This window comes from Protomyctophum parallelum, assembly GCF_964188405.1.
Source record: "Protomyctophum parallelum genome assembly, chromosome: 13".
Lineage (NCBI taxonomy): Eukaryota > Metazoa > Chordata > Actinopteri > Myctophiformes > Myctophidae > Protomyctophum > Protomyctophum parallelum.
The window spans coordinates 29057151-29084659 of NC_139708.1; the positions used below are offsets into that span (position 1 = coordinate 29057151).

The window sequence follows — 27509 nt, forward strand, 5'->3', positions numbered from 1 at the left end:
GCGTGTACTGCACTCAACCTAGAGTTCACATGGGCTCTGGAGCGTGTACTGCACTCAACCTAGAGTTCTGACGTGACGGCTAATTGTTCTTGGCTGCAGAAAGGCAGCCAATGTGAACAGCAGACTCCTGCGAGATGCTGCCATTGCTGCAACACTGATGCCACGCTAAGCTGATGCTTCTAGTGTGTTTCGGGCCTAAAACCAAGCCTTGTTTTCTGTTGACAATATGCCATGGTTTCAGTTATTCTGCATTCAGCACAGTGGCTTCTGGGATGTTTTCAGAACTCGTGAGCTGTTCTACACCACCATTGTTTTAAGTGGTGCAACCACTTCATTAAGGATCTACAGTACGTGTGTCTGTCCCTGGCTGGGTCCCTGGCTTGGACTGTCTGGGCACGAAAATAGCGTTTTGTGTCACTGTTGCGCAGCCTAACATACGCACACATATTAACTGTATATATGATGATTTCGGGTGTGACAGTATAGTACAGTGACAGTACAGTAGAGGGACCCCCTGGGGACCCCCACATGGTAATTCTGTCATTTCTCGACCGTTTCGGACGCGGGCGGCTCGCAGGGCCAGCACCCTAGGCACGTTCCTGTGGGTCTGGAAGTTCCAGGGACCGCTACATGGAGTTGCACCACTTACTTCACACGGGTGTGATCTTTTTTTTTTTTTTTACTACTCATGATGAAAGCAATATTGACAAAAATGCCCAATGGGGAGGGATAGTAAAACCGGAGAAACATTTACCTTGTGGCGACATTGTTCTGGTGCCAGTAAGGAAAAGGGTTGGGGATAGTTTTAGTGCAAGAGATTGGAACAGATGGCAGCAGGATTTCCCCTTTCAAACTCATTCTATTTCCAATGCGCTGCTTTTCATGTTGCATCTGTATACTCACAGTACACATGGAAATAAGATATAATGCTGTCTGGACACCTGGGCACCTCAAGTGCGTGGGGAGGGCTGATTTGTGGCACGGTTGGTCACACAGGCAAATGACCATTGCCTGCCGAGGCAACATTTGTATCTTGCAGTGTAGGATGTGACGCATACAGAAATCGCTGTTTTATAGTTGATTTGTTAATATAATAAAAGAACAAGAAAGCTATCTGAGGTAAAGAGCCGTTTGTGTTTGTGAATGCAAGCTAGTTCTCTATCTCAATAATTCAAAGTAATACTGTAGTATCCTGTACTTGAGCCTGGCACATAGCCTTTGACCAGAACCAGGTGTAGTGCTGGAATAATGCACCAATCAATTTGTTAAACAACATATTTTTTAAACCTCTTTTAACCCTGACTTTATCGTTATGTTCGATAATATGTAATGAAAAATGTCTTTATGTATACGCTGTTTTTAGTGAAAACACATCGGGACCCATGTGGTGCCGTGATCACAAAGTGGTCAGCATCCAGCATGTTAAATAAAGAACACAATGGGTTCACAGCCCTGCCAGAGCATCTGAAGAGCCACTTTTTGGTCCTTACTCACTGGTTGAGAATGACTGAACTGCAGTGCCTATTGTAGAGTCACTGCAGTTCCACAGCATCCCGCATGTCACCTGCATCAGCGCTATGGGATGTTCCAAACATTTCCTCTAGGTGACACAAGTTCAGAACACCAGGACATGGCACCAGTACAACATTACAGCAAGCATGTAAAAATAATGTGACTTGCAATGGCTACAGATCGTGATGACCCATTTCAACAACAAAAAACAGAGGGTTTTGATTTAATGTCTAGCAGATTTTTCTGTTTTTTGTTTTACATCGATCACTGTTGTTTAATCTTTTTTGTTTGTTGAGGTAGGAACATTTTGTATGCTTTGTAAGGTGTCCTTTCAAAGTTTCAATACAATTAATGAATTGTTAATATCTTACATGCTTTTTGTGTTTTCTTATTAAAGGTATATTCAGTGATTTCACTCAAAAAACCTTAGGTTTAGTTTTTGGCTGTGGGACCTAAGCCTTTCGTCCAATCAGGATAGAGAGTCAAAAACGAAACCTAAGGTTTTTTGACCCCCAGGGGTTAACTGGGGACAGGGAGGAACTCTATATAATATGGCCAGCACACTCTATAGTAGGGAGGATTACCACAACAAAACAAAAAAATAAGTGATATTTGAATTAAGTGAAATCACTGAATATACCTTTAACATGTAATACTTGTTACTATAGATAATTATTTTGTAGCTAGACTCCATTGCAGACACGTTGACGAAAATTAGTAATAGATTTGCATTAGGAACAGGAATAGACTTTCTTTCTATACAAATACAAGTACAGCCAGCCCGCAAAAACTAGAGTTCTCAACAGGCCCGAAATTGAAGGCCCGGCCCTACCTGGGCCCTCATCAAACCCTGTACACTCAAGACATGCTCCATATATGGCCAGTACATCATTCATGCAAATAATTCTAACGATATCAAGTATCGTCCGATTTGACCCTGCATAATTATTACCGGACCAGATATTGGTGAAATTTCTATATTGTGCATCTCTACTTCGAACACACCACATCTGCAGGTCTTGTGTGCTTTGTTATTGTGGTTGAAGCAACAGATTTGAAACTTTCAACCCATAGATGTGTAACAATACTTTTCTGCCATAAAATAGGCTACGAATATGATAGTCTTATCCAACGTCATAGAATATTTTAATTAAAAATGCATATGTATGCATAACTACTTGGTATTTCAGCCTGAGACAATAACAATTACTGAAAGGCAAAATAGTAAAAATGCAAATATGTGGGGGTGGCTTAAAAGTGAGCTAATTTTCTGAGAGTTACGGTACCTGTAAGGCTGTAGCAACCCTTCTGGCTTCTGTTCATCTCATCGTGAGTGCAGTGCAGTCAGTGCACCATGCAGTTAGTTACGGTAACGCGCAACCTCATGTTAGGCTACTAAACACAGATACGCCCATTTAGAGTGCCTGCCTGTCTAGCTGAGACTGAGATACTTTACTGACTATAGTGACTACAACCTCCAGAGCTCTCACGCAGCTAGAGGTTCTTGGATTGCCTCCCACGCGGTTTGCGCTCTGCGAGAATCATCGTAGGAAATTACTTGCTTATTATATCATCGTTTCCCTTGGACCAAGAAGAGCCGTCTGCAAACTTCTTCAAAGGTGAGGAGGGATGCTCAGCTACATTTCAAAGCCTGTGTTTTGAAACGTATTGTTCCATGATGTGAGAGACAACAAACAAACAGACGGAATGCTTGTTTCCTTTTCCTACTGCACATCATGGCCACAGTAGGGGGCGTTTAAAAACCATTTGAATACAATATTGATATAAAAGACGTTTACTGTTGAACCCTATTGTAAACAAGTGTAATGTTGTGTCGTCCACACTGATCACAGTTAACAGTTTTTGTATTGAGTTGTGTTCGAAATGTACTGTAATTCTGCAAACTGTTAAATCAATCAATCAATCAACTGTCTGTGTACATTAAGGATGCTTCATAGGCTCGATGTTCAAGTGACAAGTGGTTAAAGGTTCCTCTCAGACACAAACTAGTGTGGCGTTTGATTTGTCTTTTTCAACACAGTTTGGTTTTATTGTGTCAAAGTTGAATGACTTCCGTGCGCTGTGTGACTGATGTTTCCATTCCATGTAGCCTAATAAGTTCCTGGCATGACGGTGGCATTCATTTGCAATGAGAGGAGTATAGGGCTTGTTTTTGATTGATTGATTGAAATATTTATTAACAGTTTGTAGAATTTACAGTACATTTTAAGCACAAACTCAATACAAAGACTGTCAACTGTGAGTGGACGACCCATTTAAGCATTACACTTGTTTACAACAGGGTCCACATTGTTCAATTCATCAAAACATTTAAAGACATACAAACAATTAGAGACATACAAATGTAGAGGTTGTTGGTCCTAATCTTGTTCAAAAGGTGTTTAGTCGGTGCATATGGAGAGAAAGTAAAGCACCAATGGCAATATCCTAAACAAAATTGGAACAAAAGGTTTCTCAGCAGTTTTTTGTAGTAGCCTAGCCTATCTTAATTAGGTGTCCTGAATAACATACTAAAAGTTTACCAAAGTTTGACCACGCTAAGGTGTTATTTTCAAGATGGACCCCAAAAGATGGCCCCCAAAATCATTAAAATAGCCTATAACGACTATGAATAATGAAGGAGTTATAGTATAACTCCTTCATTATTCACCCTAGACAAAGTATGTTTTGTGTCTAACCCTATAGGGGGCATAGGAAGTAGGAATCCATTGAACCTGCCCAAATTGCAGAGATACAAGATAATTGTGAAATCCAATATTTTGTTTGTGACTATTAAATCCCTCTGACTGCAATGGTCACCCGTTTCAAGTTAACTAAACTAATTATGTAATAAATGTTTATGGAACAAGGCTTCAAGATATCCTCGAAGCACAACAAAACTAATAGTCTCGTTTTTCTGTAATTCAGAAGGTGGTGGCAGAGAATATTGTCAGTTGATAGTCTATTGCTTGCAATATTGAAATGTTTTGGATAGTTCTGTGGATCAAATATGTCAAACTAAATTAATTAAATTAATCTTTGACTATACACCCGTGACCCCACTCAATCGTGGACAAGCAGCACAGACAGACCCCTTTTCCACCGGTTGGTTCCCTATGGGAACCGGTTCAGTTCTTTTTGGTTTTTAGTCCATGAGCCAGAGCTTCAAAATTGGTGGGCAACCTATACCCTACATTAAATTGTTTATAGGATCAATGCAAGTAAATTAATACATGATAACTTTGCCCACTCAATTCATAATTAACGTTTCAATTTTGGAGCTCTGGCTCATGGACTAAAAACCAAAAATAACTGAACCGGTTCCCAACCGGAACCAACCGGTGGAAAAGGGGTCACAGTGACAGTGTCATCTTGTAGACACTAGATTTTGACACTAGATATTGCGATCGCAATAGCCAAATTCCAATATTCAAGTGTCCATCCTCATGTCCTCAACTTAGACCTGTCACCGAGTGAGGAGGTGAGGACTCAGGGGGGAATAGACCTGGTTGCTTTAAGAAGGCAGTTAGCATCATTCTGAAGTGACAGCAATGACGTGTCACACAGTTGGATTGCTGGACCATTCCGGAGCTTGGTGGGTTGTCATGTGGAGGAGGAGAAATTATACGCCACCCATTTCAACTAAGACAGTTCCGCAAACGATAATAAAGATCTTTCAGATCAGACAGACTAAATACGTTGTCATTTAGTGCCAGCCCCTATAAACACATTTTAAAGTTCATAGACTTGGCTGCCAGCCTGCCACATGACGTAATCTTCAAAAGCAATGCAAAAGTGTAGTCTGACCATTAGGTGTATGCAGAAAGCAATGCTTGTTTGTTGGATAGCTGCAGGGACACAGCGTGGAGGGCGGTTAGATTGAGATTCTATGGGGAGACTGACACTGGAGCCCAGGACTCAAGGTTACTGCCAATTTAGCACTTAAAACCCACACAACTACTACAGTCTCAGGAATAAGAAGTGTTATGTACCTGGCCTAGGGGGTGCCAAGATACACAACAAAAAACAGGGGAGACGCAGTTTACCAAAGAAATAGAGAATAGTGAAATGTATGTGTGTGCGTGTTGTATGTATTAACAGAAATGTTGAGAAGAGTGCATGGTGGAAAAGGTGCAGGAGGCAAATGAAAAGAACAGAACTGGGGAAGGACTGGAGAAGCAGGCATTTATAGGGCATCGACACCCGGGCCCAGGTGCGAGCTGATCATCATTAGAAGCTCTGCTCCCCAATCCTATTGGACAGAGAACAGAAATGATTAGGGGCAAAGCAACTACACACAACCACATAAATAATTGAAGTAGTCCTACTAAGCAACTATATTCACACACACACACACACACACACACACACACACACACACACACACACACACACACTCACACAACATAGGGGACATAGATGCATGTCTTACAAGCAAATCTGAACCCTATCCGTGCCTCACTCCACCACCACCCCTGCCTAGACACCAATTACTGTAGATACATGTTGTGATAGCTCTGCTGACTTACTAGACCGATGCTGGTTTGATCAAGTTTGGGACTGTTATTGGTTGAAATAGAAAACTGTGTGTGTGTGTGTGTGTGTGTGTGTGTAGAGAGTTCATGCAAGAGGGCATGGTGTGTGTGTGTTCCTTCCTGTATGATAACAGTAATAACACCCACACATGACTTACGAATGGCATGAGCAGATAGACTTGTACACTTTCAGAACTACATAACGTGCCTACCAGGTAGAATTATTTTCATTCCTATGACAGAATATGCAATGCATGCATCACTTAAATATTGATGGACATACAAGACAGCCAACCAAGCAGGCAAAGTGAACGATTCCTATACTAGTCTATTCTATTCAACAGTAGCAAAGGTTTTAGATATGTGTTCAGAGTCAGACTGTTCTAAATTAAATACGTATTAGCCTTTGTTTGCTGGTAATTGTGGTACATTGGGAACAAAGGTCAAAGACCCAGTATATCGATAATATTCCTGATCCTTTATTGATAGTCAGAGAGTCTTAGATACTATGAAATTGATATGGTGTACTAGTCATTATACATGACCATGGCACACAGGACGGACAGGACCCACACATACAGTACATTTACAAGATGCAAATGGCATAACATTTTAAGCTAGTCTGTAGCTCTGGTCCATAGTTAATCTGTAATCACAGGGTGGTCTGGTGTAACGGCAATGAAAAGGGGAAGGGGAATGTTCCAGAAGAAACTGACCACAATAAAATAAATTAGCATAAGTATTCATGCTGCCTACTTCACGTTTTTTGCAGGTACTTCAGCAAGGGTTTGGCAGCATTACAAATACAAAGCATTTCATGAATTTGCGAGCTATCCCCACAGAAGAGTTATAGGCCCTAGCTTTTGAAACAGGTGTTTTTGTCATATGTAGTACATTCCTTTCAAACCCCCTCATCATGGCGTTCTAATAGTGTTTGTTTTTCTTATCATCATGGCCCGGGTTTTACTGCCGTGCAGTCGAGGGGAGATGGACAGTGTTGTGTTGTTGGGAGGCGTTTACGTGTTGTGAAATATGATCTGGTGTAATATGGTCCCCGGTGAGTGCCAGTGGTAAAGGAATAAGGCAATGATAATGGAAGAGGGAAAGACTAGGAAAGTGGAAAATAGAGGACATGGGGGAGAGGTACCCAGACACAGGGGAAGAGTAGAGCGATATTGTGATATGGGATTGTTTTTCTACCAGGAAGAGTGCAGTATGCCTAATGATGGACCTGGGAACATACAAAGCTGGGAACCAACAACAGGTCATCAGGCCAGTTGTCAGGGATGGTTTTGCGTTGCTGAGCATTGTGCACCGCAACTTCAGTGTCCCGTGTTATCCTGCCATAAGCAGTGTGCTGCAGGCAGGATGATATCAGGTTCCAAGTTCTCCTCGGATGTGCAGAAAGGCGGGAAAGGGCGTCGTGTTTGACGTCCTTTGTATGTCTCTGGGATATTGGTTATCATGATACAGCTTAAATATTGTATTTCCTAGGTCTTTTGCATTAAAATAATGTATAAAATGTAGTGTGTGTGTGCGTGTGTGTGCGTGTGTGTGTGTGTGTGTGTGTGTGTGTGTGTGTGTGTGCGTGCGTGCGTGTGTTGACATTGAAAAAGGCGCTAAATAAATGCAGTAGTCATCCCCAAAACACATAATCGATATATTTATTATATTGAAAAAGGCGCTAAATAAATGCAGCAGTCATCCCCAAAACACATAATCGATATATTTATTATATTTTGGTAATACATATGGTGATATTTGTTGTACTGAATGGATGGATGGATTGATTGATTGATTGATTGATTGATTGAGAGAGAGGGTGGAACAGATGACAACTAAGCTATAAGGGTTAAGAACCAACTGGATTTTGATGAGAGAGAGAGAGAGAGAGAGAGAGAGAGATGAAAGACGGACTGGGATTGATTGTTTCCTTTTTGTCGTGTTTCACCGTAAACTGAAGCATTCTAGTGAAAACAAAACCCGAAAAAAGGAGGGGAGAAAGAGAGGCAAATTGTGATTCTTGTCTCTGTGCGGCCACTTCAGCCGCTTTGGTTTCAACATGTCCTCCTAACTTGACAGAATGTAAACTGGAACAACAAACAAAAGAGGCAGTAAAAGAAAGTGGTGAGAGAGAGAGAGAGAGAGAAAGAGAGAGAGGCTAGAGGAATGGAGACAGGACAGGAGAGACCTGTGTTTGTGTGTCTCCTTCCTGGCTTGCGCACACAGGGGGGGGAGCCGAATCCGGCGAGCCGCCCCACGTCCGAAACGGTTGAGAAATGACAGAGTTATCGTGTGGGGATCCCTCTACTGTACCCGCTACTGTACTGTACTGTACTGGCACACCCAAAATCATCATATATAGATAGATGTGCGTGTGTGTTAGGTTGCGCACAGGTGGTGAAAAACAGCCATGCTGTTTTCGTGCTCAAACCCAGCCACACCACAATCCAAAAATGGAAATGGTTTTAGGCATTGCAGGGTGACACCGTGGTCAAACTGGAATTAGTAACTCAGTATGTCGGTCAGATCCCACAATGTCCTCATTCTTTGTTTTGTGAGGTTTTTAGACAGGAGCTTAACCCTCCTGGGCTGGGCTGTTGGTTTGGATGGGTCATCATTCTGCCAGAGCAGCCTGTGTCATGTTTTTCACATGCAATGTGATTTTGAGGTGAACACGAGAGCTAATACCATTTAGAGGAGTCATATTACGCTGTGGCTCAGTATGAACTGCCCTGCTGTTCGGTAAGCTGTAGACATATCTACAAGGACATAAGAGGTGAACCAGGTGATGGCTACTGTAGATAGGACAAGAGCACAAGACAGGACAGGACACACAGGATCAGGTTTCACTGTGTGTGTGTGTGTGTGTGTGTGTGTGTGTGTGTGTGTGTGTGTGTGTGTGTGTGTGTGTGTGTGTGTGTGTGTGTGTGTGTGTGTGTGTGTGTGTGTGTGTGTGTGTGTGTGTGTGTGTGTGTGTGTGTGTGTGTGTGTGTGTGTGTGTGTGTGTGTGTGTGTGTGTGTGTGTGTGTGTGTGTGTGTGTGTGTGTGGTACATTGCTTTCAATTCACCGTTATAATAGCACCATGTTTGAAGTTCTCCATAGCCAAGGGCAAACTTGACAAACATGTAGTCTCAAGGAAAATGTACAAAACTATTTCCGGTGATGCATCATTGCCAATTTGCTACAGTAATGTAGCAGCTTTGCAGGCTAATGGGAGGAGGACAAGTTGTGTTGTAACTGATGCCCAACAACAATCAGCTAAATAGAACAAGTAATGCAGAGAACAAGGCCGAGATGGAGAGAGGAAACATTGTGATATAGTTTTCCCCTGTGAGGGGAATGGTCTGTTTGCTGCTTCAGTCACAAGCAGGCCATTGATTCTTGATTCTTGTCTGTCACACTGTCTCTCTGTCTCACTGTGTCTCTCTCTCCTCGTTTGTCTCTCTTTGCAAGGATGTCTCTCTCCCTCTCTGCAAGCATCATTTACACACTCCTCTCGTGGCTGTTGGTGATCCGTATCTGTGAGACCATTACAAAATTAGTGTTTCTAGCACCCAAAATGGGTCATAACGGCAAATTCTGGTGAAGTAGTTTGAAGCACGGGTAGAGTGCTATTTCAACCAATCAGATTGCTTCCTCGAAACTACCTGTGGTATAATCAAACCTCAACAATAAAATTCCACATTATTGCATATATTGCACCCATCACCCACATTGCACCTGCCCATCATGGTTACGACACCCCAAACATTTCTTAGGCCCAGGCTACACATACTCAATCTTTAATAAAACGGATATTTTCGTACTCCGTTGTCGTATGGGCAGGGGCCCATATCTGTAGTAGTACAGTTATGCAATTTATCGGCAGCCATATTGGAAAACATGCCACCATATTGGAACTTAATGTTATTTTTGTATCTTACCTGGTACAAATACCTCCAGAACATATTCTCTTATGTCAAAATTAGGGGGAAATCAAAGATTCAGCCCCAGCAAAGTGATATTGTCCAAAACGTAGGTCCAGTTGCAGCGATTTTGAAAACTGGCGGCCATCTTGAAAATTTAGGCATTCTGCGTGGCCCAAGGTTGATAATGAATTAGGGTGTCATAAAAGTGATCTGTGCCAAATGTCATGTTTGCATCACCAACTGTGCATTAACCATGAGCAGATGTACATTTATACAGTTTATTGGCAGCCATATTGGAAAACATGCTGCCATATTGGAACCTAATGTTACTTTTTATATCGTACTTGGTAGAAATTAACCTGACGCTGCCAGATGAGGGCGGTATTGGGTAACCATGTTCCCAACACAGCAATCATCTGGGATCTCTCAGGCAGTTGAGCTGACAAAAATCCGTTCCGTACCGGACCAATCAGCGTGAGCTAAGGGCGGGATATGTGCGAAACCGGACGTGAAGCTATATAGACACGTCAATATGATTGGTTGTGTTTGCACGCCCACACGGTGATAGACAGACGGTCCCATCCAATCATCTACCAAGTATCTTGAAAAAAAGGACAGCCCCGTCATCGAATTTGCTTCCGCGATCCCAGATCCCAATAAGCTGTGAAACAAATTTGTGTAGCAAGCTTCTTGGATCTGGCAGCGTCAGGTTAGGTAGAAATACCTCCAGAACATATTCTCTTACATCAAAATGAGTGGAAATAAAAATATTTACAGCCCCAGCGAAGTGATATAGTCCAAAACGTATGTCCAGTTGCAGCCATTTTTGAAACTCGCGGGCCACCTTGAAAAAATTTAAATTCTGCGTGGCCCGAGGTTGATTATCGATTAGGGACATATGAAGGACATCTGTACCAAATGTCATGCTTGTATCACCAACTGAACTATCATGCATTGAAAACAGCTATTTCCCGCCTAGCTATAATGGCTTTGCAGTGGCTTAACGCTGCTTCAGTTTCCTCTGTCTAATAGGCTATAAATGCTTACTAATGGGAATTATTCAGCCATACAGCTGAAGCCAATGTCCCTAAAGTAAAATAATGTTGTGCAGACTTCCAGAGGGGAAACAACATCGTTACAATACAGGCCAAAATATTGATTAATCCAATTAATATACTCAGAGACTCCGGTAGGATCACACAAAGGAAGAGAACTAAATCAAATAAAAGTATGTTTTTGCTAATTCATTTATAGAGGAAATCAAAATAAATTCACAGTCTCTCCTTTCTACATTTTGCGTGTCTTAAGTACCAGGTCTTATTACTTAACTTAAGATCTGGAGGCGTAGTCACTGCTCTTTGGCCACTCAGAATAGCCAAATGGCATTGATCACGCCTCCAGGTCTTAAGTTAAGTAATAAGACCATAGGCGGCGGGTGCGTAAGGCTAGGGAAGGCTTAGCCTTCCCAAAAATTATGCTGGGTATTTTTTTTATATATATATAATATATGTGCAGCATTATAGAAGGCTATTGTGTGTGTGTGTGTGTTGTCGCTGCCCCCTGGTGATCGCTGATCGGATAGGCTATATACACTATACAGCAACTGGCCTAATCAGCATATGATTGACTACTATTGGTATGTCTGTAAACCTCGTCCTTCCAGTCGCTTTGTAGCAAAGAGTAGCGTGCGCTGGTTTGTTTTGGGAAACAGCAAAACGCAAAATGTATTTTTCAAGGCAAAGATAAAGTAGCCTAATTCAGAAGAAGAAGCTGTGAGTCGGCTGTCAGCACTCAGCAGCACCACCAGTGCCGCACGGTTCACGGTTCACAGTCCACACCACTGCAGCAACACTGACACGTTCTGCGGAATGACTGCTGTCTCTGTGCCGTCTGTGAAGAGCCATGACCCGCTACTCCTGGAGGGGTAATCTACACTGACTGACTCGAGACTTGAGAAAAAGACGTCCAAAAGTCGCTGTCTGTGTATAGGCTAATTCATTGGTAAAAGTATGCTAAATAACTCATTTTTAGACCATCTGGGGAATAAATAAATCCGCGGCGGCGAGAGCCCTCCCCCCCCCCCCCCAACGCAATTCTATAGCAGCCTACCAAAAGGTAAAACGCACCCGCCGCCTATGAATAAGACCTGGTACTTAAGACACGTAAAATACAGCCCATGGTTTCCAGCACAGAAGCTACTAAAATGTGAAGGGTGCAGAAGAAGTTTGAAATGGCAATGGTGGTACATGCACATGTCACGCACAATGACAATGTTGTGGCATCAAACCACACTGAAGGCTCCAGTAAAGATACTGGAGCCAGTTTCGAATTGCAGCCACAGGTCTGTACGTACTCTTATAGGCCACTTTTGTGGCATAGAAGGATAGAACGAATTGAACCCCTTGTTTGAGCCAAATCTGGGTTGGACGTGATTAGTGGAGCTCCCTCTGGTGTTGTGATTATGAACGTCATTGACGTTAGGAAGTGGTTTGACAGGTGCGTGGGTGTCTTTGTGCTGTAGTGTATCTCGTAGACCAGTTGCGGTACACTGACGCTGGAGGAGGGTGACACAGACGAAGGACGCTGAATGTCTGTGTAATGGACGGTGACTCATTTCCATTGAAAGGCGAACTTTCCAGAAGATGTTAAAGGAAAGGCTTTACTGTAGCTCCTACAACGCTAAAAGCACCAGGATTAACGAATCATCTATTCAAATGAACTATAGCCGCTATACCACCGTTGTTTTGTTTCAAAGAAGAGCAACAATTGCACTTTATGCTCTCTGTAAAGATATGGATAGACACAGAGTAGTTAAAGAGAGGGATAGAGACAAGTGTCCTGAACTCCCATATCGCAACCAAAACAAAGCAATATTCATTTTAAACCACATTTGGTGTCGTTTCCATGTTTCGTATTCTGCCCTGTCGATTTGCACTTGTCCTAAATGCACTATATGACTCAAATTGGTTATAATCTAATATCTTTATTATCATTATAGTAGTAGTAGTAGGACCAAACTGTTCTGTTCATTCTGCCATTTGTAAATTGTCTTGTGAAAGATCAAAGAGATGTCGACATTGACGCACACTATACTAGTGGAGGGGTGAGTCATCAAGTGCATGACGTCTTCAAGTGCCCTCTCCAGACACAGACACATGCACGCACTCACCCACCCAATCCAGTCGCCCTAAAATGATCCATATTGCATTGTGTTTATTATGATTTGCAGGCATGCGTATGCAGGCACAGACGTCATCAACAGTCTCTATCTATTACGCTCTCTCTCTCTCTGTCTCATGCACGCACACACGCACGCGCGCGCACACACACACACACACACACACACACACACACACACACACGTGCACACGTTAACAATACCGCACGCAAGCTCATATAATGCTTTATCCATACCTATAGGTGAGTAAGGTCATGACCTCATGCCCTAGTACAGAACCTATATTGTGTTAGTCTGTAAAGTCTGAAATAAACACCTTCTCTCAATGTATACACAACCACTCCCTTCTAGTTGTAATGTATACTGTATGGTTTTGACGCTTCTCTAGGTCATCTTTGTATCTCTTTATCTCCCCCCTATCTCTCAGATAATGCAAGGACATCAAAGCATCATATTGTCATATTGTTGCCCACGCTAACGGCCCTCTCAGACATAATCACAGCAGCAAGACCTAACTGGATAAATCACATGTTACAAATATTTGTATAGCCTGAGTAAATATAGGTCATGGGTTTGAATCCCAATAGGGGTGGCCTTTTTGTTTGCATGTTCCTCCCGGTACTCTGCTTTCCTCCCACACCAAAAGACATGCTAGACACTCCTGCCAGTGTCCTTGACCAAGGGACCTGACACGCCATATATAGACGCCATACACACACCATACACAGACCGGGGCACAGAGAGACAGATCCATAAATCTCCATATATGGGCATAAAAGGGACACAGATGCGGAATGGGTACTCTGACACGGGTACAATGGGTATTGCATAGTGGGGTGGGTCAGTGCTCTACAGCCTGGCACCGGTCTAGTAAAGTAAATTTAAGGAGCTTGCACAATGCTGCGTTTTTTGGGATTAAGGTCCTTGCAGAGAGTTTTTTTTTCTTCACACCGGCACATTCAGGTTCCAAAAAAGCAGCAGTATGTAAACACCTTTTATATCAAATCAATACCAAATGTTTTTTTTTTTACTGTTTGACTCACACATACAGTACTGTAGCACACCAAGCAACATAATGTTGGAAAAAAAAGAGCAAATCTAAGAAGAGTTTTCCATCTGGGATGCGTAAGCTAAGTGTGCGTTAATTTGGCCCAGCTAGAGGACTGAACATTAAGAAACTGTAAAAAGAGAAGAGGTGGTTGGCATAACATAACAGTGTATGTACACCTGGAATAGGCTGTCGCCAACTGCACTTCTAACCACAGGCTGTAGAGAATCCCTCCAACCTGTAATTACCTGAAGCTCACGATTCACCCTCACCACCTCCACACCACCTCTCTAAACACTTAAATATGTCTTTGTGCAGCTCTCTCTCTCTCTCTCTCTCTCTCTCTCTCTCAGCCTCATTTTGTCTCCACTCTTCTCTCTTCTTTCTCTGTAGCTGTTTCTTTGTTCTCTCCCTCCTCCTCCTCGGGTCACTTCCCTGAGGTGAGAGTGACCTCTCAGGGGGGAGCTGAGAGAGGGAAAGAGCTACAGTACTTCTAGGACACTGTTGTTCACACAGTCACACTGTGTGCCTTTAAAAAGCATTGCCTTTTTATATTAAAAGCGGTGACTGATAAATTACCTGAAGGCAAAAGGCCTTTAAAATTAAGGTATTGGAGCAGAGAAATGTGCATATTATGATGTGGGCTGCTTTTCTCAGCTGCCGTGCACCCACACCCACACTCCTCTTTGAATTTGAATTCCTTTCACAGGGTCATTCACTTCTGTTCCTTTTCAATGATTTTTGTATCATCAGCTGTTTGTGTGTGTGTGTCTGTGTGTGTGTGTGTGTAAGTAAGTAAGTCAATTTGATTTGTAAAGCACCTTTCAAGACAAAGTCACAAGGTGTGTGTGTGTGTGTGTGTGTGTGTGCGTGCGTGCGTGCGTGCTGTCTATGCATTGCCCACCTCAGCAGTAGCAGTCGAGAATCACTAACAGTTCGGCAGTATTTCTTAGTACTGTATTTGCCATGTACAGTAACCATTAGCTAAGTCAGTGCCCCCCGCCCCTCCCCCTTCCAGTAATCACCATACAGAAACCTTTCAACAGGATGGAAGGTGAAAGGACATCCTGACAGTCAGTGCGGTGTGTGTGTGTGTGTGTGTAGTGTGTGCACTGTGCAGTGTGTGTGTGTGTGTGTGTGTGTGTGTGTGTGTGTCTGCGTGCGTGTCTGTGTGCTCTCACTGGCGTACAGTTTGACTCTATGCTACACTATTATGTCATGTATGAATTATGAAAGTCATATTGCTATTTTAGTTTCTTATTTTGAATATTTTTATGCAGAGAAGCCTTATAATGGACGCTTATTGCATTAATTCTGCTGTCCTTGCTGTAGAAGATGGACATGAGACATGAGATGTAAGCATATTTTGATGTTTATCTAAATTATCTTGTGAATCGTAATTATTTCCGCCAGGATAATGGTGACATATGGCATTGTTCCCAGTGTATCATCTGTCTCCTTCCATGTGCTTTGGTTTCTTGTGGCAACCTGTGTTGCACAAGAATGAGTCCCTGACGACTGATACAAATTAGGACAGAATGTTGTTTTTGCACTTCTTCTTCCCAGATATAACAGATTGTAGCGGACCCAGCTGGCCATGAAAGGTTGAAGACTGAACTGATGATTTTGACGTCTTTATTCGTATATCAACGACAACGTAGAACTGACAAAAACAAGGGCAAAAATGCATCATAAATCAGACAAATATATAACAACTATCCATCATCCAACATCTCATTATCAGTATAACAAACAAGTTACAATAAACCATATAATTACATATAGCATACAATCCATACAGTATAGCTTAAAACTACCATATCAAATGCAATATGAAACCCACAACAATAAACCACAAGAATAAGACCCAATAACCATTAAAAAAGAGATTCACCTTGTCCCCTTTGGTGTCCATTTGTTTCATAAAGTTTGGCTTTGAGTCCTTTCCTTAAGCCTTCCTTTCCATAAGCCTTGACCAAACATTCCTTAAACACAATTTGTGTACTGGTCCCATAGTGATGCCGTTTTTTTTGCCCTTTTATTGTCTACTCCTGCTATCTGCAGCACCATGCTGGGCGTCGGCAGCACAACAGGTGAACTTGATCAACCTACTCAGTGCCCATTGATGTGCTCCTGAAGTTTGAACAGGAAACTAGTCAAATAAAGGTCTGTGAGACCCAAAATGGCAGGAACCCCTTGTATAATAAAATAAAAGTTTCACCATCCCGGGGTCCGTTACACTCCCACCAAAAATAATACTGATTTTTAAAACTGATCATGTGACCCCAGACGCATTTAAGATTTTCACAATAGGTAGCAATAATCTGAACCACCCTTCTCCCACCATGATTCCTCCTCCCACCTTGGGTACGGATGCCTGTACTTCATCCGGTTGTCGTCCTCGTTGCAGTGGTGCTCCTCTAGCTGCTCGAGAAACAGACAGCTGAGTGGATTCTATTTAGCTACTGTATGTTGGGAAGGAGAGGTGATGGTTGCACTTGGTAGAACAGTAAAGCATAATGCTTTCACCAGCAGTGTTTACATCAAAACTATGCTTTAATGACTAAAACTAAGACTAAAGATCTTGACAATTTTGTCAACAGATAAAAACTAGACTAAACTGTTAGGGGGGGACTAGTATGGAGGACATCCAGTAGAAAGAACTAAAAGACAAGTCATTTTATGCTTGGTTGGGCTCGGGTGTTCTGAAAGTGAGCTTGTAGAGAGAGAGATTTCACAGATATGTGTGTGTGGACATCAAAAGTGGGCTAGACAGCACTTTCAGTTGACCATTACAGGCCTGTGCTGTGGCCAGATGGATGGCTGGGTATGTGCTGTGTCAGCAGGCTTACAGGACAGCGTGTTGGTCAGAGAACAGAACACCAACATGGAACATTCCAGACAGAGGAGACCAAAGGTCCAGCATATGTGTGTGTATTGTGTGAGAGAGATGGAGTGTGGTTTTGTGATTGAGATTAAATGAACCGGCTGGAGTGTCCATGGGAATTGTTGTGTAATGTGTGCACCTTCATGCTCCCTCGAGGATGAATCCCTAGTGATTCTGACCTCTTCTCCAGTGCCATCTATAGGTCATGAATGTACTTTGTAGCTTAATAGTATCTAAATGATAATATACACAGTTATAGTAATTTATTTGTTTTCACAAGCTACAAGCAATATCTTTCTCTCTCTTTCTTCACCTGGTCGATACTCAAATAATACACATTGTTATGAAAGTCAAAACAAGCGTGTGCGTGCGTGCGTGCATGTGAAGTGTGTTGGTGGGGCCAGGATGTTAGTCTGACGGTCCAGGAAATTCTGGAATGTTCTCATTTGTCGACATGGGGAAAAGAAACATTGACCTGTCAACTATGACTCAGCATCTCTTGCTTTTTAAATTTTAAAATAATTGTGTTTCTTTTTGTACATGTGCCCAAGTATCCAGTCAGTCTGTAATAATTGGTAACATTCCCTTCCACTGGAAATCTTGTTTAATGCATATAGTATACATTTATACGACATAAAATGCATTTTAAATTATCTTAATTGTGCCTGAATATCACTGTAGTCGTGTTGGTCACCTATATTAATATCCTATATAAAGGACATCCTGCCACAGTCAGGTGTGTGTGTGTGTGTGTGTGTGTGTGTGTGTGTGTGTGTGTGTGTGTGTGTGTGTGTGTGTGTGTGTGTGTGTGTGTGTGTGTGTGTGTGTGTGTGTGTGTGTGTGTGTGTGTGTGTGTGTGTGTGTGTGTGTGTGTGCGCGAGACATGCAAACATGCGTACAGTATGTTTGAGTGTTATGTTGTAGATGAGTGTGCATTATTATACATTATACATACAGTAGGTGTGGTTGTTAATAATAATGTACACACATGTGCAGTATGTGCGTATGTACATTTGGTCAAATGTATTGTGCTTTAAGGGGTCACAGCTTAAACTAGCCTTGGCGACAATGACATAACATTTCAGATGCAATTGGCATTGTATTCAAAAAATGTAAGAAATGTCCTGTTGCTAAATTGCTATACTGAGGGCGAGAAGCGACCTCGAGGTCGCGTGCACGCATCCGCCTGGGTGACGGCAGACTGCTGGGCGAGCGCTAGCGCTTTGGCATGGGGGTCAGATCAACATATGGAATGAATTCTGTACTGGCCATATATGGAGCGAGTCTTGAGTGTACAGGGTTTGATGAGGTTAGATCAATATATGGAATGTCAGAACAGGTCAGCTCCATATATGGAGATCTAAGGGTGGCAGCGGGGGCAGTGTTTTGAGTGTACAGGGTTTGATGAGGTCTGGCCATATATGGAGCTTGTCTTGAGTGTACAGGGTTTGATGAGGTCAGATCAACCTGTGGAATGTCAGAACAGGTCAGCTCCATATATGGAGATCTAAGGGCGGCAGTGGGGGCATTGTCTTGAGTGTACACTGTACTACCTGGGCCCTCATCAAAACCTGTACACTGTACAGGTTTTGATGAGGGCCCAGGTAGGGCCGGACCTTAATTTACGGGCCTGTTGAAAACTTTTCGCCGGCTGAATGTCAGAACAGGTGAGCTCCATATATGGAGATCTAAGGGTTTGAGTTTTGAGGTCAGATGTAGAGTTGCTAGCTAGCTCCAAATCATATATGGAGACGGCCATATATGGAGCTCAATATGGCCTAGACGTAGAACATACTTGAACAGACACACTCTCTCCCTCTCTCCCTCACACACACACAAACACACACACACACACACACACACACACACACACACACACACACACACACACTTCAGCGACCCCCCTCATGTTCTCTCTCTCTCCTTATCTTCAGCTCATTCCACTCTTGAGTCTTTTATCATCTTTACTTTTGTCTCACACGAGTCACACCTCTCGTATGACTGCGTTTATTGTTTGTGCCTTTTGTACGCCATTAGCATACTGTAACACAGATCTAGGCCAACATGTATCTACTGTCAGGATGAAAGAAAGTGGACTGACACTTCTTTCTATTTTCTGTCATCTTGGTCACAAACGGGAACAAGATCTTTGATGGCCATATACTATACATACATTTATTACAACACCGCCCTGAAACTGTCACCTCTCACCGATCACCCGAGTATGAAAATAGACACATGTAACCCCCTGTTGAATATTGTATGATCCCTGTTGGCGCTAGGATTAAGAAGCAACAGGAACCGAGACCAAATGAAGCTAGTGAACATAAGTCTGACCTAGTGCCCGTTACTGAGCATGTTGTATGACATTCATTTTTACAGTATTCATCTACATTTACAGTTTCATTGACTTGGATTTTATTTATTATATTATTTGGACTCAGCTGATGCATAATCCCTGTTGTACACTATACAGTACAATGAATCCTCAGTGTTCACTTGTGTATTTGTAACTTGGAGCGTGTACAGTACACAATTGTGCAACCAAATGGACCCTATGCAATCACAGTTAAATTAACACTCTGGAGTGTAACACCATGTACTTACAGTATACCTCTCTTACCCTGTATCTGACCTATACCAGCTATGCGCCTCTCGCTGACCTGTCTTTCTGCTTTCAGGTTGACACTGACTGAGTGATTGTTTTCACGTCATAAACCGGAAGGAAACACAGGTGTCCAAAGTAGCCAAAGAGTATAATACAGATTACAAGAGATTTTGTAAGAAGCTCTTGGCTTGCAAAAGGTTCAAAGTGCAATTTTTATTAGTGCTACAAAGTGTAGTACAGGTGCATATAGAGCAGCTAATGAACGTATATAAGTGTGTAAACTAATAAATAACCATAGGCATTGTGAAGAACTTTATGCTGCCATTTGCTTAATGATGCAATTGAGCTTTTTCATGTTTTCCAGATTATCTCAGTTGGGGCAAATGCGCTCCCCACAACATTATTTACGATTCTGTGATCGAACTTTCGCTTGAGACCGCGCCCCCTCCATCGCGGTCTAAAACCCCAGGGAGGTTAACGGGGAGGATTTCAGTGTAATATGTAAGGATTTTTCGGTTTTTTAGTAGTGTACGTAGTACGGAATTGCGGAAATGCCAATCCGTGTTATTTCACCGTGAGATCGGGTTGAATGAATATACTGTCAGTTTTCATGTACTCTTATAAGTGTGTGTAATGTGTATGCATGTGTGCGTGCATGCATGTGTAATAATGTTGGTATGTTTGTTTTGTGCCTTGATATTGTACAGTTAGCCTGCCCCCCAGCGTTGAGAGGGTGTGATCAGATTACGTTGTTGTTTATCGAATCAAGGCTGTGCAGAACCCTGTAACCACAAAAACAAATAACATTTGCACAGACACCACGACCGGTTGGTTGTCCAATTCCAGTCCACGTGCGAAAAAGTGCCCTCAAGCAATACAATGAGGAAAGTGCCCTCAAGCAATACAATGAGGAAAGTGCCCTCAAGCAATACAACGAGGAAAATATAAATAACCTCTTTGGACACGCTCTCACCACAACAACCTATCCAGTAATGGAAAGATGAATGGCAGTTTTTCAGCTTCTCCGTAATTGGTTCCCAAAGCTGGTGATGTAATTGGATGATGTAATGCCAGGGCACCTCTGAAAGCCGAGTCTGTTCCTTCTCTTGCTCTGACCCCCTCTCTCTCTCTCTCTAACTGCCCCCTATCCCTTCCCAGAGCTCTTCTCTGCCATGCTGCGTGGTTCTGACAATGACACCCCTCTGATTGGTGTTGCCATGGTAAATTAGAGGGTCCTGAGAATACCCCCCCCCCCCCCCCCAACAGGTCATGGACTTGGTGGAGGAGGGGGGAGTGCGGTGAGATGGTGGGTGGCAGAAGGGTCGTGTCTATTTTATATTGGTTTCTTTTGCCTTGTCCTTTTGATTTAGACAACATTGCTGGAGGTGGCGCTATACCAAAACCTGTCGATTATTGTTTGTGTATTGTAGGTAAACTTGGTATTTATGTAACTCAAACGTATTTAAACACAGCCCTTTCTATTATTACATCGCAAACCACTGAAGAACATGAAAAAGAAGACATTGACTAGTATTAATAGCTTTGTGTTGCACCTATTTTATTAATAGTGTGTTTATGTTGTGTGCTCTGTTTTCTAAAATAGCAATGGGTTTGGTTTAATTTATTTTAGTTATGGTTAGGAAAATGTAGTTGGGTTAGTGTTTGTTTAGCCCCAAGTGTGAGTTGAAGTGACATATTGTTCTCATTCCAATTCTTTATTGTGAGATCCGGTTGAAGTAGTAGTTAAACAAAATAGTTACGGATGACAACAACACTTTACTGGGACAGAAACATGTCATGTTTTTGTCAGCTGAAACCTGACTAGAAAAAGCTCATGAAATGTAGACGACAAGATCGCCACCTAGTCGTAATTGGCTGCTTCTAGCCATTGGGACAGCAAGCAACGGCAAAGCTACCTCTGGGCAATGGGAGAGGCAAATATCCCTGGCAGCCACGCAGGCTGCAGTGCAACGCAGCAGAGAAGCACGATCACAGTCACACTCACAGGGTGACGGGGAAGGAACAGCTCACCCCGGCACGGCGCATACTTAATACAGTTGTTATGTTATTATGACTCCAAACACGGCTGAAACAGTGCAGCCAATGCCAAGCCACAACAAAACACACGTCATTGAACCACGCACAGAACGTCGGAAATGAACACAAACAAGGTTGACACACAAACATACACGTTACTGAAATAACAAGTAAGACTCGCGAACACGGGAAGCAAACGCAGCTCGTAAATTGCAATAACAACAATTAGAATAGATTACGTACTTTTTTGTAAGTTTTCTTTTTTTAAGTTATTTTTCTTTTTTTTTAAAGTTTTTAGTTTTCTTTAGATGACAGATGCTGAACACAAAGCCCATTCTAAAATTCTCTCCTTTGTCTCCTTTGGTTTTGTCTCCTTTCGTCCTGTAGGTCCTCTGGTCTCCCCTCGCTGCACCATGTCCTCTGACTGCCCTGAGCCCACGCAGGGGTCACGACCTGTGACCCCTCCGATGCCCTCTGTAGGTTCCCCAGTGTTGTTGTCGCCGGTCTCCCCAGTGTCTCCCGGTAAGAGGTGCTGCTGATGTTTCTGTAACGTATACTTTAGTTCAGTATGTGTTGCATGTAAGGCACAAACGTATACACAACAACAACTGTGTGTGTGTGTGTGTGTGTGTGTGTGTGTGTGTGTGTGTGTGTGTGTGTGTGTGTGTGTGTGTGTGTGTGTGTGTGTGTGTGTGTCCTTAAAGGATCCCTGCGGCTTCCAATGTGCAGATACAGAGAGCGGTCTCCATCCCCCATGAGGGGCTACCTCATCCCCAGTCCACTGCCCACGCGAAGGACCAGGACTTGCTCAGCGTAGGAACACACACACACACACACACACACGCACACACACACACGTTCATATACAGACTTCGTCTTGCGATGCGCAAGTGTGTGTGTAGTTCACCACGCCTCACAATAAACACACACACACACACACACACACACACGCACGCGACCTTCTGCCCACAATCTCTCTCGCACCATCCCTACATCCTACCAACTGGCCTTCCATTGTACCAAATCATCCCCAAATCACTATCTGTCACTCTACCCTCTCCCTATTAACCTCCACCCCCTTGTCGTCTGTTTTGCTGCTATTATTTTCACCACAAACTCCCCCTCTCTCCTCCTCTCTCAATTTCAATTCAATTTCAATTCAAAAGAGCTTTTTTGACATGAGAAACACACGTTTTCATTGCCAAAGCAAAAGTGGAACAAAACAATCAAGATAAAACAATGTATGTACAAATAAATATTGAATATAAATAGGAATAATCTCTCTCTCTCTCTCTCCGTCTATCTCTGTCTCTCTCCCCTGCAGGACAGCGCGTGCGTCTCAAGGACCAGTGTTTACTGGTGTGTGTAAGTGCTTCTCTCGCTCCAAAGGGCACGGCTTCCTCACGCCGTCTGACGGGGCAGCTGACATCTTTGTCCATATCTCAGAGTGAGTGTGTTTGTGTTTGCATTACTACTAGAGGTACTAGATGTCTTGCCCTGCGTCAACGCACGTGTCACGTGATTGGCCGTAGCTTATCGGAAGAAAGAAACACAGGAGTTTCTGTTTGTGGGCCGTTTTCAAATGCTGTTTTCTCGGAAAGTAGGCGTCATCCGCGGTGAATGAACAAAACGCGGACGTTCTGGGATAATTTCTGATGTTATGTTGTGTCGAGGTTACAATATTAATTAACGCTTCTGAAGAGAAATAGTTTTTTTAGACGGAGGGAGTGACGAATGGCGGCTTTCAGAAATGGAAGCAGGCACGACGCCTGCTTCCATCGCCAACTCGCCGTCCGTCTATACAGTGCGACTTCCGTCGCCAAGTCGGCGGCCGTCACAATTTTAATATAAGATGTGAGGACTAAATGTCACGTATAGTAGAATCTCAGAAAGGCCCGATTCACAAAGCAGTTTATGACCATATTTTGAACGTACCGGCATTTCAGAAAATGTGGACACAGGCACGCTCTTTCTCGTGTCTGCTCTGAGGCTGACTTACATGGGATCTTGCGTATGTATGGGGCTGTCAAGGCCAGGAAGTAGCTTTTTGCCACTCAGTAGGCGTTCCCGCATAACTTCCTGGGTATGATGATGATGTCACGCGCATACCCTCTATAGTTCATCCTGAATCAATTAATAGTGCCAATCCTCAAATAAAACATTTGTCAACACTTAACACACACGGGTATTAATTAATTCATTCTTCCAAAATGGCCAGTGTTTTTCCAGTGAAACCCTTATTTTGAAGGTTCCCGCCGGAACCTGAGATGTGAAGCGGATGTAGGACAACGATGTGTGTTGTTACTTTGCCACAAAAAGTAAAGGTAAAGGGTTTTCTTCTGTGTGGTTCTTGATATTTACAAGCTTTTGCCACAAATGGGACAACCAAAAGGTATCTTAGCTTATTTACAAGCTTTGCTACAGACAAGGGTCTCCACACAAAAAAACATATTTGCACAGCCACTGTGTACTGTGCATTATATATGTCATTGTTCTGCTGCGTGCGTACGCGTGTGCGTACATGCGTGCGTGCGTGTGTGCGTACATGAGTGTATGCGTGCGTGTGACATCAGACCCTTGTGTAGGAGTAAAGTGGGTTAAATCAATGACTCCCCCCCCCCCCCCCCACACACACACACACACACACACACATACAGAAAGGCGGCTTCAGGCATGTGTAGGAGTATGAAAGAGGATAATATCTGATGACCTTCGCTTGTTGGCCTCTGTTATCACCCACTGGCTTAAACAGACACATTCAAACAGGTTGTTTACTCAAGGATTTCTCTGCAAACCTACTCTTCAAACCACCAATAACATAATGACATTGGTCCACTTGTCCACTTGAGCACTCTCTTTCTCTCTCTCTGTCTCTCTGTCTCTCTGTCTCTCACTCTCTCTCTCTCTCTCACACACATGCGCACACACACACATGCGTGTGTGTAAAGTGTGCGTGATGTGTGTGCGTGTGCGTGTGTGTTTTGAAAGCAAGGTTGAGGGAGGTTAGAGATCAACTAAATGAATGAAAACACACTCCGTATTCAGTATCAATGTTTGTTCATGGTGTACTGTATTAAACGTCCTGGCCTATCATTTCTCACATGATGTGCTCTTTTACGGCTGCTTTTATGACGGTCGTGCTACGTTAGTACGTTACACGCAGGCTAGTTTGTGTTCCGCTGTTTACATAATGGCCATTAAAGTGACGTTGGTCGGGTTCAAGCAAAATGTCCTACTTCTTCTCGTTTCTCTCTTTCTCTGTCTCACTCCCCCCCGGACACCGCTCTTAAACCGTTTAGACATGGAACGCGTCTGTGTCGCCTAAGCTTTTAACCACTTTAACCATTATTTTAAACTTTAGCTGTTGACAAATAGCAGATCTATAAGCTTATAGATCTGCTATTTATTTATTTTTTCGTGAAAATGTGGCACAAATCATTGAATATATATTCTTTCACAGCGAATGTTTTTAACGCAAATCTTTGCTTCTGCGAGGTCCCTGGAACAAAAATATTTTGAGATGGAGGTCGGCGGCCAAAGAAATACATATAATTCTAGGGGTTCTTGACATGAAATAGTTCAAGAACCACTCACATAGAAACATGTTTTTTTTCTGAAAACTGTCATGAATCAGAAGACATTTGTAGAATCTGGTCTAAATGGGTTAATTGATCTTGCTCTTTCACTCCTCCCACCCCCGTCCCTCCTCTCCGTCTGTCCCGTAGCGTGGAGGGGGAGTACGTGCCCGTGGAAGGAGACGAGGTCTGCTACAAGGTGTGCAGCATCCCCCCCAAGCACCAGAAGAAGCAGGCGGTGGAGGTGACCATCACCCACCTCAACCCGGGGACCAAGCACGAGACCTGGTCAGGAAACATTGTCAGCAGCACCTGAGAACCGAACTGTGGAGGTCTGGAAGGAGGGATGGAAGGAGGGGTGGGTGGGTGAGGAGAGAGAGGAAAAGATGGATGTATGGATAAGCATGAAGGTTTAAAAAGCGACGTAGGAGATTAATTGTAAAGAGAATGCGATGACGCGGGAGAGAGGAAGACAGAGGGATACACTTGATCGAGGGAGAGTGATGCAGGGAAGAAAAGGCGTAGACGAGGAGACAGATGAATACACAATAACCTTTACGTCTAGCTCACACCAAGTCTGCTTCCACGTTCTAAGGAATTGTTTGACTTTGCATGCGGTGAGACAAAGTGGATGTGTTCTGAACGGTGAACGATAAGCAAGGTTCCGGGCATGTTTTTGCACATTTTGGATACTCATTTAGTGGAAAAACTGCTTAGAAGAAATAATCGCTGTTGGTGTGACCTAGGCGTTAGGGACCTGCGGGGTACAGGCAGCTCTATTTGACTTAAAAGCCTTACAAAGCTACACAGTCTTAATCATTAACACCTGAGACAACCAGGTAATGTCGACATGGCCATAGACATAAAAAGGTAGACGCCTCCTTCGGCTCTGCGGCATGTGTATCTCGAGAGGAGGCAACATGGAGGCAAGCTTGTGCGGAAGCATAGCGGAAGCTTGCCAAGCTTCCGCGTGCGTCACGGAAGGGGACGTTCGGTAGGCCAATCAGACAGGCAACGTAAACGTTTGTTTTCTCATGCCAATAAACCTCATTTGGACTGAATTGATATGTCCCGGAAAAGACTTGTTGCTGTGATTGGCCAGTAGTCACTTGAGTGGCAGCGACGCAGCGTGCCTTCTGCACTTCCGCTTGACTCCCTCCTTTCGCTGGAGACACATCGTTCCAGTGAACTGCAGCGGCCAATGAGACATTATTATTACAATTTTTTAAATATCTATGGACACGGCTGTTTTCAGTTTTCATAGATATGCCATGTTCTAAAGCTCTAAATGTTGAACGGATGGACATTAGCTAGTCTGTACCCTACGAGCATTGTGTTCTCTTGTTAATCCACGTGTATCTACAGTATACAGAACAAAAGATCCATGAGTTTATTTGTATTCAATTTTGTGAGAGTAGTTCAAATGAGGTGGATGGCTTTGAGTGTCAAACAAATGTTGATGTGTTAAAATAAATAGAGAAATTAAGTTGTACTATCGTTCATAGTTTTTGTTTTGTAGTTTTGTAGGAATTGATGTAGAAATCTGTTCTGTTAATATCACTATGGTTTGAGATCATTAGTTCTGTATTTGACTACGTTCTTCCAAAAGAAGAGTACGGAAAGGAAAATGATTCTACAGCACATTATTGAACCAGGTCATATGGAACCTTTTTGTAGTTCTATATCAGAAGTTCTTATTTCTGTGAAAATAAGCTTTTCCACATGGAACATTTCTTGTGCTGAGAAATTCATCTCAGCTGCAACGACCAGTTTCCAGAACCTTCTTTGATATAAAGGGGTTTAAGGAAACTGTATATTACTCTCTTGGTGTGTATGATATTTTCCTAGCATTTGGTGTTCAAGAGTGGTTTTCCTGACTGGGCTTACATTATATGACTCTTAATATATCAGTCAGAGTTGTTTATTTAGATATGACCTCACATTTTGCAGTCAATGGTTTTTAGCCAGCCATGAGCCAGATGGAGTGACTGGTAAATGTTTAGCTATCGTCCATTTCCTACTGTACTGACCTACTGTGCTGCATGCTTACTGCTTACCTCTGCCCGCTTCAGGTACAGGAAAGGACTCTAGCACACTGTCTTCTTGACTTACATTATAAAAGTAGGCATGGTTAATGTTTTGGTACACAGACACATCAGGTTAGGATACTGTTGAAATAATCTGATGAAGGCTTGCTTAGCAAAACGTTCCCAATAA

At 43.0% G+C, this 27509-nt stretch overlaps 1 protein-coding gene across 2 annotated transcripts; it reads left to right on the top strand.

The window, feature by feature from the left end:
* The first annotated feature begins 2992 nt into the window (after positions 1-2992).
* Positions 2993-27509, top strand: carhsp1 (calcium regulated heat stable protein 1). Of its 2 annotated transcripts, XM_083780758.1 has the most exons (6): positions 3030-3131; positions 20839-20900; positions 22105-22239; positions 22422-22530; positions 23042-23164; positions 25443-27509. In XM_083780758.1, the coding sequence occupies exons 3-6, from the start codon at positions 22131-22133 to the stop codon at positions 25606-25608; spliced, it is 507 nt and encodes a 168-aa protein (XP_083636884.1). In that variant the 5' UTR covers positions 3030-3131; positions 20839-20900; positions 22105-22130; the 3' UTR covers positions 25609-27509. The 2 variants fall into 2 exon arrangements, with proteins under 2 accessions (XP_083636883.1, XP_083636884.1); XM_083780757.1 differs by lacking the exon at positions 20839-20900 and having other exon boundaries at positions 2993-3131.

Bases quoted from the DNA above. Each gene is read 5' to 3' on its own strand.
- carhsp1 (XM_083780757.1), top strand. From the start codon at position 22,131: ATGTCCTCTGACTGCCCTGAGCCCACGCAGGGGTCACGACCTGTGACC. The intron at 22,240-22,421 runs GTAAGAGGTGCT...GTGTCCTTAAAG, and splicing joins GGTCTCCCCAGTGTCTCCCG to GATCCCTGCGGCTTCCAATG. The intron at 23,165-25,442 runs GTGAGTGTGTTT...TCTGTCCCGTAG, and splicing joins ATCTTTGTCCATATCTCAGA to CGTGGAGGGGGAGTACGTGC.